This window comes from Cynocephalus volans, chromosome 2 (genome assembly GCF_027409185.1).
Source record: "Cynocephalus volans isolate mCynVol1 chromosome 2, mCynVol1.pri, whole genome shotgun sequence".
In the NCBI taxonomy this organism is placed as follows: Eukaryota; Metazoa; Chordata; class Mammalia; order Dermoptera; family Cynocephalidae; genus Cynocephalus; species Cynocephalus volans.
The window spans coordinates 59,640,694-59,654,067 of NC_084461.1; the positions used below are offsets into that span (position 1 = coordinate 59,640,694).

General features: G+C 36.2%; 1 protein-coding gene across 3 annotated transcripts in view; it reads left to right on the forward strand.

Moving 5' to 3' along the window:
* Window positions 1–13,374, forward strand: part of BDP1 (B double prime 1, subunit of RNA polymerase III transcription initiation factor IIIB) — an 81,799-nt gene that overhangs the window by 6,553 nt on the left and 61,872 nt on the right. For all 3 annotated transcript variants that reach the window (XM_063085919.1, XM_063085921.1, XM_063085920.1), the window contains exons 5-7: window positions 2,484–2,609; window positions 6,430–6,563; window positions 7,774–7,868. In XM_063085919.1, the coding sequence (XP_062941989.1) occupies window positions 2,484–2,609; window positions 6,430–6,563; window positions 7,774–7,868 (355 nt within the window). The remainder of the gene's footprint in view (window positions 1–2,483; window positions 2,610–6,429; window positions 6,564–7,773; window positions 7,869–13,374) is intronic.

The window sequence follows — 13,374 nt, forward strand, 5'->3', positions numbered from 1 at the left end:
CCAAATGAACACATTGTGTATACTGTTCTGCAACAGATCCATTATTATTTATTTATTTATTTATTTATTTTTTGGTAGCTGGCTGGTACAGGGATCAAAACCCTTGACCTTGGTGTTACAATACTGTGCTCTAACCAACTGAGCTAACTGGCCAGGCCATCTGTTTTTTTTTTTTTAATTAAAAAATTTTTTTATTAATTTTTTTTTTACATTTTATGATGTTGCAGAGCAGTTGGGAGGGAGGGGGAGAGAGGAAAGGAGAAGGAAATGAGATGGAAGAAGGATGAAGGAGGGGCAGGATAGAGGCCTGTGGCACCCCCCTCATTCCCATAGGGGAGACCAGGGGGCTTCCAGTGGTGGCTTGCTCATTGCCGGGATGGGTGCAGATGTCATGGGGGTGTGGCAAAAACCCTCGTCCCTCACCACCCCAGTGTGGGAACCTGGGGCCCTTCTTGCTGCAGCTCGGTGGTTGTCTCTGGGCTGGTTGCATGTATTGGGGGGCATGGTTGAGGCTTTCTGGCTTGGTAGCCCAGGGGACTTCTGGTCTTTCTAGGTGTTATAGGTGTTCTTTGGTGAAATGAGACCTTTACTAGTTAATATCAAACTTTGTCTCTGGTTGTGGGTTCTTTGTTTTTTCTTTCAGTTCTGTGTTGGGTTATTCACTGTTCCTACCACTTAAATTCTGTGCTGGAACTAATTTCTTGTCCTTTGCTTACTTCTAAAACGGGGGAACTGCCTGTGGGGACCAGTACTTGAGCTCTGTAGTTGAGCTAAATTGTTGCTTTGCTGCTGATTCTTTGGGGAAGGCTTTTTGTGCAGCTCAGGTTTTAATGGTTGACTTTGTAGGTACTTCCAGGTCTAGAGAGATCTGGTGTATCTGGGTTGTGTAGAAACTCTTGTCTGGGCCTGAGTCTTTTCAACAAACTGCACCCCATGCAATTCTGTATTCCTGACCAGTCTTCTCTGAGTGGTCCTGCACTGATTGGGGGGCAGATCAGCTGTCCTTACTGTGCCCCCCGTGTTCCCCTGGTGGGCCGGTCTCCTGCACTGCTGGTGTTGCAAACACTTCCCATGGTACAGGCCATGCTCTGGTCCCTTGCAATGACTCACCAGCCTCTTCGCTCCTGTATGGGTCCACAGGAACCCTATTAGTGGTCTTGCTGGCGTGGGGGCCACCAAAGCCCTCTGCTCCCCTGCTGCATGCAAGCATCTCTATCTGAAGGGCACAGCTGTGGCCTTTACCAGCTCCAGCTCTGTGTGCTCAGCAGCTCCAACCTGGAAGTGGCTGGGGCTTGAAATGGTCAGAGCAGTTTTTTCTTTCTCTCATTGTGGCTTCTCCCACCTTCATGCACTCTGTAGGTCTCTCCTTGTCTTCCCCTGAGCTCTAACGGCTCTAGTTTGGCTGTTGTTGCTTTTTTATAGTTGTAAATTGGTTGATTTGTCAGAGAGAGTGATGCTGGGGGACCATCTATTCCTCCATCTTGACCAGAAGTCCAGGCCATCTAGTTTTGATGCCAATTAGATATAGTCTTTTTTTTTTTTTCTGTTCGTGTGTGTGTGTGTGTGTGTGTGTGTTGGATATAGTTTTTGTGCAGGCTCCCTTTTGCTTTCCACATTCATAACTGTCATATGTTAGCTTACTCACAAGAAGTCCCACCAAGAGACCTTTTAGGAAGTTGTTACAGCCTTTTACTTCAAAGTGGGGGATTGTGGAAAATTAGCAGAAACATTGGGAGTTTTCTAATTGTTGCTTCAAAATAGTGTCAAAATAGTAATAATTACTGTTTTGCCTAAGGTCCACATTGTTTTAAAGCAGAACTCTGAAGCTTTAAAAATAGGTTATGTTTTACAGGTTATGTTTGCTTCAATAAAATAGAAAGTGTATAGGATTTGCAGTTGTTATTTGAAGAAACTGTGTTTGACTTCTTGCTGTACCCTTACTGTTGTGTAATCTAGAGCAAAAGTTATGTCTTCTCTAAGGCTCAAGTGGGTATAAAAGTAGTAACCCTGAAGGGTTGTTCTGAAGAGTTAATAAAAATGATCTGGAAACTAATGCTATGTAGTTTAAAGATTATTGTTGATTATGTGGTAACTGGATTGTTTACTTTGATAATATGTTGAGATAAAATAGATGAGCATTTATTTCTCCTTATTTTATTTATATATTTATTTTTTGGCGGCTGGGCTGGTATACGGATCTGAACCCTTGACCTTGGTGTTACAAGGCTGTGCTCTAACTGGCTGAGCTAACCAGCTAGTTAGTTTATGCATATTATTTATTTTAAAAGGGAGAAAAAGGGAGTAAAAGCGTCTCACTAGTCCTAAAACCATGTCTTTAACAACACATAATATTTTCAATAAAGGTGCAGGGAAAGTTGGAAATAACTAGAAGGTTGAATTTGTAATAATTTATTTTAAAGTTTATGCTATTCAGGAAACACTTCTCATGGCTATGTGAATTAAACTATCTTTATATTTGATAGGCAAGAAGGTAAGAGTACTCCTGATGCTGAAGATAATGAGGAAATGGAAGAGACAGATGATGGGCCATTGCTAGTTCCTCGAGTAAAAGTGGCAGAAGATGGTTCTATTATTTTGGATGAAGAAAGGTAAATAAAACAGAGAGAGACTGTGGTTTCATGAGATCAAATGTGCTTTGTCTAATAAGAGAGATCCTTTTCCTGTATCTATTTGTCAGGTAGACCCTGATGCTTATATTTGCATAACAAATGTTGTAAATACAGGCATACTTTGGAGATATTGCAGGTTTGGTTCCAGACCACCAAAACAAAGTGACTGTGGCAATAAAGTGAGTCACATTAGTTTTTTTGGTTTCCCAGTGCATATAAAAGTTATGTTTATACTATTCTGTAGTCTATTAAGTGTGCAGTAGCAGTATGTCTAAAAAAACAATGTACATACCTTAATTAAAAAATACTTTATTACAAAAAAATGCTGATAATCTGAACCTTCACTATGTTGTAATCTCTTTATTGGTGGAGGGTTTTTTGTTTTGTTTTGTTTTGTTTTTTTGTGACTGGCTGGTATGGGGATCTGAACCCCCCTTGACCTTGGTGTTATAATATCACCCTCTAACCAACTGAGCTAACTGGCCAGCCTTGGTGGAAGGTTTTGACTTGCTGTTGGTGGCTGCTGAATGATCAGGGTGATGATGGTTGTGAAGATTAGGGTGACTGTGGGAATTTCTTAAAATGAGACAACAATGAAGTTTGCTGCATTGATTGACTTTTCCTGTCATGAAAGATTTCTCTGTAGCTTGTGCTGCTGTTTGATAGCATGTTACCCAGAGTAGAACTCCTTTGAAAATTGGAGTCGATTCTCTCAAACCCTGCTGTTGCTTTATCAACTAAGTTTATGTAATGTTCTAGATCATTTGTTGTCATTTCAACAGTGTTCACAGTAGTTTCACCAGGAGTAGATTCCATCTCAAGAAACCACTTTCTTTGCTCATCCATAAGAAGCAACTCCTCACCCGTTCAAGTTTTATCATGAGATTGCAGCAGTTCAGTCATATCTTCAGGCTCCATTTTGTTTTTCTTTTTATTTTTTTTTGGTAACTGGCCAGTATGGGGATCTGAACCCTTGACCTTGGCATTACAACACCGTGTTCTAACCAGCTGAGCTAACCGGTCAGCCCCAAGCTCCACTTCTAATTCTAGTTCCCTTGCTGTTCCCATTATATCTGCAATTACTGCCTCCACTGAAGTCTTGAACCCATCAAAGTCTTCCATGGGTACTGGAATCAACTTCTTCCAAACTCCTCTTAATGTTGGTATTTTGGCCTTCTATGAATCATGATTGTTCTTTTTTGGGGGGTTGGGGGGAGCAGAGCATTGAGAATCATGAAAGTTCTTAATGGCTCTAGAATGGTGAATCCTTTCCAGAAGGTTTTCAGTTGACTTTGTCCAGGTCCATCAGAGGAATCACTGTCTTTGGTAGCTATAGCCTTACAAAATGTATTTCCTAAATAATAAGTCTTGAAAGTCGATGTTACTCCTTGATCCATGCCTGCAGAATGGATGTGGTGTTAGCAGGCATGAAAACAACATTCATCTCCTTGTATATCTCTAACAGAGCTCTTGGGAGACCATGCACAATTGCCGTGAGCAGTAATATTTTGAAAGGAATCTTTTTTTTTTTCTGAACTGTAGCTCTCAACAACGGGCTTGAAATATTCAGAAAACCATGCAATAAGCAGATGTGTTGTCATTCCACCCTTTGACCTCTGAGCACAGGCATTTGTAGAACACAGGAAGAATAGATTTAGCCTAATTCTTAAGGGTCCTAGGATTTTCATAATGATAAATGAGCATTGGCTTCAACTTAAAGTTCAACTTAAAGCTGCATTAGCCCCTAACAAGAGAGTCAGCCTGTCCTTTGAAGCTTTGAGAGGTGTTGACTTCTCTCTGCTATGAAAGTCCTAGATGGCATCTTCTTCCAGTAGATGGCTGTTTCATCTACATTGAAAAAATCTGTTGTTTAGTTTAGCCACCTTCATCAGTGATCTTAGCTAGATCTTCTGGATAACTTGCTACAGCTTCTACATCAGAAGTAGCTGCTTCACCTTGCACTTTTATGTTATGGAGGTGACTTTTTTTTTTAAACCTCATGAACCAACCTTTGCTAGCTTCAAACTTTTCTTCTGCAGCTTCCTCACCTCTCGACCTTCATAGAATTGAAGAGAGTTAGGGCCTTGGTCTGGATTAGGCTTAAGGGAATGTTGTGGCTGGTTTGATCTTTTTTCCAGACCACTGAAACTTTCTCCCCGTCAGCAGTAAAGCTGTTTTGCTTTCTTATCATTCATGCGTTCTTTGGAGTAGCATTTTTAATTGCCTTCAAGAACTTTTCCATTGCTTTTGCAACTTAGCTAGCTCTTTGACACAAGAGTTCTGGCTTTTGGCCTGTCTCAGGTTTCAAAATGCCTTCCTCACTAAGCTTAATCATTTCTAGCTTTGCTTTAAAGTGAGAGATTTGCGACTCTTCCTTTCATTTCAACACTTAGAGGCCACTGTAGGGTTATTAATTGGCCCAGTTTCAATGTTGTTGTGTCTCGGCATTGGGAAGCCTGAGGAGAGGAAGAGATTGGGAGCGGCTGGATGGTGGAGCAGGAAGAACACACACATTTGTTGATTAAGTTCACCATCTTATTATGGGTATGGTTCGTGGTACCCCAAAACAGTTACAATAGTAGTGTCAAAGGTCACTGATCACAGATTACCATAACAATATAATAATGAAAAAGTCTGAAATATTGCAAGAATTAACCAAAATGTGACATAGAGACACAAAGTGAGCACATGCTGCTAGAAAAATGGCACAGATAGACTTGCTTGATGCAGGGTTGTCACACACCTTCAATTTGTAAAATATGTGATATTTGTGCGATAAAGTGAAGCACAATAAAATGAGGTATGCCTGGAGAAAAGTGGCTTAGATCATTTGATAGTTTTTAGCAATTTTTATAATGCTGTGTTTTGTATGAGAAGATGGTACTGCTTTCCTATCATACATTAAACTAATGTCGTTGTTTTACTAACTTTACTGGTGATGGAGTCAAGCTACCAAACTAACCACATGCTGTCCTCTATTGAGGATAAATTTCTAAGGTTGACTCAGTCTTGAAGTCAGTATTCAGGTTTTCATATTATCAACTAACACCATATTCTGTTGTGTGGTGATAACTTATGGATATGTAATGAAACATGTTTAATGTATTTTATGATTTTTGTTATGGTGTGGTTTAATTCACTTTCTGGTTTAATTTCTCAGTTATAACATTAAATTTCTCACATTTGGCATTGTGGAATTTGTCTTTCTAAAATGTATTTTTTAATAAAGATAAATTAGTAAGTAAATGCAAAAGGAATAGAAAGTCTTTTGACAGCTTAATTAGTAAAAAATAATTTTATAGCATTTAAATTCTATGATAATTAAATATTAATGTAATACTGCTAACAATAGTTTTGCATGCTGTTTTCCATTAGTTTGGGATGATTATTTTACTAGTCATTAAATAGCTAAAAGCATATTTATAACTGCTTTGACTGCAGGAATGTAAAATATAAAATGTTTATTTCTTAATATCCCTCTTGGGTCTAGCACAATGATATTTATTGAATATAGAGGTTATGCAGAAGCAATAAAACAAATATGTTTTTAGGTGGCCCAAAAATATTTTGTAAATTTTATGGATTTTGAAAATAAGTTGTCATTTATTTCCAACCCCTGAGAATCACATTTTAAGTGGAAATTAGCAGATACTTGGAAAATACACGTTTCATATATATTTTGATACTTTTGATATGACTGCCATGGTAAATTTCAAAGTGTAACTACTTAAATCTCATTTACTGTTTGTTTCCTTACTCATTTTTAATGTGGATTTATTTGAAAATGTGTTTCTTTCAGTTTGACTGTAGAAGTGTTAAGGACAAGAGGCCCCTGTGTTGTTGAGGAAAATGACCCCATATTTGAGCGTGGTTCTACAACAACATATTCCAGCTTTAGGAAAAACTATTACTCTAAACCATGGTCAAATAAAGGTAACTAATTTTCATTTAAAATTGTGTAAGTTATTTATTTGAAATGAGCCATTTCATGTTTCTGAATTAAATCAGATTTTTCATAAGTAAATAAAATGCACACTATCATGTTGTTTTCTTTCCAGCTAATTTTATTGGCACTTCCCTACTGGCCCCACTGTGGAACTGTATCACTGATTTCATTTTTAAAAAAAAAATTTTTTTTTGGTTGCTGGTCAGTATGGGGATATGATCTTAAGAATCTTTTTAAGAATTTTATGTCATTTTGGCTGGAATCTTCCTTTCTGTCAAATCCCTATGCAACAAATAACATTTAAATGAAAATTAAACAATATTTCTAAGGCTCGTAATATTCTACCTTTGATAATATTTTATAATAAAGTTTCTGTAGGTAAAGATTATACTGTTAAAAAACATCCACAATGCCTATTACATGCTGGTGCTTATTATTTACTTTTTGTTATAAAAACAGTACAGTTTGTTTTGGGGAAAAATTCAAACATGACAGAAGAATATAGAGTGAAAAAAACGATTCAGTACTTCCCTTCTCCACCTTCCTTAATCCTGTTCTCCTGAGGTAATTTCTTTTTCTTTTGGCAGCTAGCTGGTGGGGGAATATGAACCCTTGACCTTGGTGTTATAAAATTGCACTCTAATGAACTGAGCTAACCAGCCAGTCTTCTTGTGTATTTTTCTAGCTACTCTCTTTATATAGCATTTTTTTTTTTTTTTTGCAACTGGCTGGTGAGGGGATCCAAACCCTGGACCTTGGTGTTATAACAATTTAGCACATCTTAGTTACTTACGTAGTGTAACCTTATACTAGCTATGACTGGCAGTTTTTTTCAGAGCACTTTGATTGAGACCAGGTAGAATGTCTTTTTTAAAAATTGTAGCAGCTGGCTGGTTTGCTCAGTTGATTAGAGTGCAGCCTTATAACACCGATGTCATGGGTTCAGATTCCCATACTGGCTAGCCACCAAAAAAAAGAAAAAAAAATTTTAGTTGATTTGGTTATGAACATGCAAATTTCTTTTACTATGTATTTTTTAAAAAGTTTATGTATTTAGATATTCCATGTGGTTCTTTCCAATAAAATTAAGTACTGTTGCATTTATTTTTAACTCAGAATATATACTTATTTAAGATTTCTTTCTTCTGAAATATTGAGAAAATTTATTTTCAGTCATTTTGTCTTTTATTTTTACAGAAACAGATATGTTTTTTTTAGCCATCAGCATGGTAGGAACTGACTTTTCAATGATTGGACAACTTTTTCCTCACAGAGCAAGGATAGAAATTAAGGTAAAGTAAACCTGTCATGTCTGTTGATTGCAGAGTGTCCAAAAATTACTATTATTATCATATTTATACCTTTGGTTTAAATCTGTCTTTTTTCACTGTTTTTTTTTTTTTGTTGTTACATTTTATCCTCTTTATTGCTCCTTAACTTCAGTATCATATTTTATTATTTATATCTTGCCCACTTTTTTTTTTTTTTTAAATTGAAGCGTAATTGGTAATACATATTTTGGGAGTATAGTGTTGACTATCATTATTTGTGTACGATATGTGATGATCAGATCAATATTATTAGCGTATTCATTATCACAAATTGTAATCTTTGTGTCCTTTACCCAGTTTCTCCCTAACCTCCACTTTCCCTCCCTCTTTCCCACCTCTACTAACCATAGGTCCTTTCTCTCCTGAAAGTTCAACATATTATTGTGGTTGATCGGTCCTTCCTTCCTTCCTCCAAGCTCATCCATGTTGCTTCGAATGGCAGAATTTCATTCTTTTTTATGGTTGAGTAGTTTCCATTGTGAATATATACCACATTTTCCTTATCCAGTTATCCATTGATGGACATTTAGTTGGTTCCATACCTGGCTGTTGTAAATAGAGCTGTGATGAACATGGGAATGCACGCATCCCTTTGACATCATAATTTTCATTTCTTTGGGTATATACCTAGAACTCAGATTGCTGGATTGTATGGTAGTTCTAACTGTGGTTGTTTGAGAAGCCTCCATATTGTTTTCCATGATGGCTGTACTATTTTTACAGTCCCACCAACAGTGTAGAAGAGTTCCCCTTTCTCCACATCCTCTCCAGCATTTGTTATTCTCAGTTTTTTTAATAGAGGCCAGTCAAAGTGGGGTGAGAATATATTTTGCCCACTTCTAAAATGGATTTGAGGGAGTACGAATAAAGACACTGAAACTAAGATAAAAGAAGAGTTAGGTAAGGAAGACAAGATAAATGTACCAGAATACTTAGATTAAGGGTAGCTTTTTGAATACAATTTGTTTCTGAATTTTCTAGGAAGGCATAAAGAAGAATGCTGAATTACATAGTTGTCATTGAACTAACTGCTTCCTAGGCCACCTTAACCCTGGGGACAGTCAGTGGCACGATTAACAACAGAAGTGATGTCAGTTACAGCTGTTAGTATGTCTGAAGGAACGAGCTTTTACTTTGTTTTATAGTTTCTTTGCTGAGAAACTGTATGTTTCCTGGGTTGGAGTGCGTTTGAGTGCTACAACACTGTGTTGCTGTAATGCATTCCCAGTTCATAGTGAGATCTTTACCCAACCATGGACTTTTCCCTTCATTTTCCACCCCCATCATGTTCATTACATCAGTAAAAGGAAACATTAGGAAAGATAGATTTTTTTTCCTCCTAGAACTAGATTGGGCATGGATTGCCTGGGGACATTATGTCAGGGCCATATTACAGTATAAAGGAATAGTTTTACCCATCATATTCCTTCAAGAGATGAGGAGCTGTTTATATTCTTTATGTTAATTTTTTAATGTTGATCTTCGATAAAAGGAGAATAAAATGTTAAAGTTCTGTGAAGGTTAGAAATTGCTTGTCTAGGTTGGAGCTCTCTGATGATCTGAGTAATTGATAATTTTGTCACTAGACTTTTTCCCTCAAAAATCATTAAGACTCTTCCCCTAAAATTTTAGTGTGGTTTCAGCAGGTTTTTGGGCAAAGTAAAGAAAGGTTAAAATGGACTTTAAGCCTAGTGAATTAAATTACACTGATTTTCAAATGTTGAACTAACCTGTTATTCCTGCGATAAACTCCATTTGGTCATTCTGTATTCTTTTTATGTATTGTTGAATTTTGTTACATTTTCTTGATGTTTTTGCACTTTTGTTCATGAGGGATATTGGTTTGTAATTTTCTTTTAATGTCCTTGTTCCGTTTTTGGTATGAGGATTATGCTGGTCACAGAAAACGAGTTGATAAGTGTTCCCTCTTCTATTTTCTGTAAGAATTTAAGATTAGTACTATTTCTCCTTTAATGTTTGATAAAATTCACCAGTGAAACCATCTGGTCCTACAGTTTTCTTTGGAGAAAGTGTTTAGATTATATAGTCACTTTCCTTAATGCATATAGGAGCATTCAGATTTTCTCTCTCTCTCTCTTTTTTTGGCAGCTGGCCAGTATGGGGATCCAAACCCTTCATGTTGGTGTTTTAACACCGTGCTCTACCCAACTGAGCTAATTGGCCAGCCCCAAGATTTTCAGTTTTTTCTTGTGTTGTTGCTAAGTTGTCATATTTATAGGCATAAGATTTTCCTACTATTCCATTATCATTTTAATATTTCTAAGATCCATAGTGATATACTCTTTGATTGATAATTTGTATTTTTTTTTTCTCTTTTTCTTATCTGTCTTGCTAAGGTTTAATTAACTTTTAAAAATCTTTTTAATGAACCAACATTTGTTAATGTCAATATTATTTATTAATTTTAATTTTGGGGGTGGGGGGGCTGGTTGGTATTGGGATCCAAACCCTTGACCTTGGTGTTACAACACCTTGCTCTAATTAGCTGAGCTAGCTGGCCAGCCCCCCTGTTAATGTCAATGTTAAGTTTTCAATTGTTTGTTTTCATTGGTTTTTTTTTTTTTTTTAAACTGGGTAATTTGTAAAGAAACAATATTTATTGCTTACAGTTTCAAAGGCTGGGAAGTCCAAAGTCCAAGGAATACATCTGGTGACAGCCTTGTTGGTGGGTAGTGACTCTTCACAGTAAAGCAGGGTGTCATTTGGTGGATAACAGAAGCAGAGAGAGCTAACTCCTTACTCCTTTTCCTTTTAAAGCCCTCGGAACCATGCCCATGACCACCATTAAACCATCAATTTATTAATCCATTTACTATGGCATGTTCCTCAGAATATAATCACCTCTTCAAGGCCCCACCTTTCAATTATCATAATAGGATTTCTTACCTTCTTAACACTGTCACAGTGGGGACCAGGCCTCAATGAGTTTGGGGGGTCATTCAATCTACAGTACTCCAGCACTTCCTCCCTTCAACTTACCTTGTATTTAATCTTCTCTACTTTTTGTAGCTCAAGATAAAACTTAGGGCATTGATTTTAAGGCTTTCTTTTCTAAAATAAATATTTAAAGCTATACATTTGCTTCCATGCATTGCTTTAATTGCATTCCACAAATTTTTTTTTTTTTTTTAAGATGACCGGTAAGGGGATCTCAACCCTTGGCTTGGTGTTGTCAGCACCACGCTCAGCCAGTGAGCCAACTGGCCATCCCTATATAGGATCTGAACCCATGGCCTTGGTGTTATCAGCACCGCACTCTCCTGAGTGAGCCATGGGCCGGCCCCTGCATTCCACAGATTTTGATATGTTGTTCCATTATCATTCAGTTAAAAATATTTTTAGTTTCCCTTTTGATTTCTTTTGTGACTAATCATTTTTTTTTGTTGTTTGTTTTTTTGGCAGCTGTCAAGTAACAGGGATCAGACCCTGGACCTTGGTGTTATTAACCAACTGAGCTAAATAGCCAGCACCCCCTTTTTTTCTCATCAGTTATTTAGAAGTGTGTTTAGAAGTGAAAAATTTCCAAATATTTGGGCTATGTCTTTATCTTATTATTAATGTTTTCTAACTTAATTCCTTTATGAATATCAGTATAATCTGTAAGATTTCAATATTTTGAAATCTATTGAGATTTATTTTAAAATTTAGCATACTCTCATCTTGGTGAATGTTCCTGGTGTATTTGAAATGAAGATATATTCTGTATTTGTCTAGTTTTGTCAGCTACTTAGAGGAATAAAAATCTCCAGCTAAGATTATGGATTTATTTCTCTTTAGATCTATCATTTTTTGCTTTATGTGTAATGGAGCTCTTTTGTTGGATGCATTCACATTTAACATGATGTTGAATTGATCCTTTTATCATTAAGAAATCTTTCTTTTTATGTCTGCTGATAACTCCTTGTCTTCCTTGAAGCCTACTTTTTCAGATATTGATTTATCAGTACGAGGTTTACCCTGCTTACAGTTTCTATGGGTTTTTTTTAATCCTTTTACTTTAACCTATCTGTGTCTTTATATTTTAAGTATGTCTTTTATTGACTACATATAGTTGGGTCATGCTTTTCTATCTAGTCTGAAATCTCTGCTTTTTAATTGTATTTAACTATGTATTACATTTCTGCAAGAGATGGGGAAATGTTTAATGTATTCCTTATGTTCGTATTCTTATTTTGACCCTTGATAAAAAGAAAACAGAATGTCCATTTCACATTTCACTGTGATATTTTAGTTCTTTTACACTTAATGTAGTAACTGATATGGCTGGGTTTAAGTCTTATCATTCCATTATTTTCCATTTATCTTATCTATTTTTATTCCTCTTTTCTTGCCTTCCTTTGGATTAATCGAATATTTTAAAATATATTTTATTTTCTGCCTGACCATTTTACTCTTTACACTTAACTTTACAAATAATAACCTCTTATAAGTGTAATTTTATTTATCTTTCATCTCTTGTGCTATTATACATTTTATTTCTACATACCTTATAAATCATACCTTATTTTATTTTGGTGGCTGGCTGGTATGGGGATCTGAATACTTGACCTTAAATAAGCTAGTCTTTAACATTACACTACATGTTTACCATTTCTGGTGCTCCTTTTATTTTTGGCAGCTGGCTGGTACAGAGATCAAACCCTGAATCTTGGTGTTATCAGCACTGGGCTCTAACCAACTGAGATAACTAGCCAGCCCTTTTTCTGGTGCTTTTCATTCCTTCCTATATGTCTCAACAACAGGTCTGCTGTTGAAAAATTTTCTCAGCTTTCATTTGTCTGAAGGTCTTTATTTCAGCCTTGTTTTTGAAGAATAATTTTTGCTGAATGTAGAACTCGGGTTTGACAGTTTATTTTCCTTTTGGGCTTTTAAAGATACCATTCTATTGTACTCTGGCCTCCAGTGTTTCTGGTGAAAAGTCAGCCATCACTCATATCGTTCTTCCCCTGTCTGTGATGAATTATTTTTCTCTGGCTGTTTTTATGATTTTTTTCTATAACTTTGATGTTCAGCAGTATAACTATGATATACCTAGTTTTAGTTTTCTTTGTGTTTATAGTGTTTTAGGTTTATTGAGCTTTTTGGATCTTTGGGTTGTTATTTTTCACTATATTTGGGAAATTTTTAACTATTATTTCTTTTAATATTTTTCATCTTTATTCTCTCCTTCTGGGACTTGACTTATGGTTTATCTTATGGTTTATCCTGTATAACACTACTACAGATTGCTAAAGTTCTGTCTACTTTTTTCTGATCTTTTTTCTCTATTTCGGTTTGGATAGATTGTATTACTGTGTCTTCAAGTTCTCTGACCCTATCTTCTGTCTTCAATCTGCTGTTAAGCCCATTCAGTGAATGCTTCATTTCTGTTACTATATTTTTCATTTCTGTAATTTCCACCTGGCTATTTTTTTTACTCTTTCCATTCCTCTGCTGAGATCTCCCC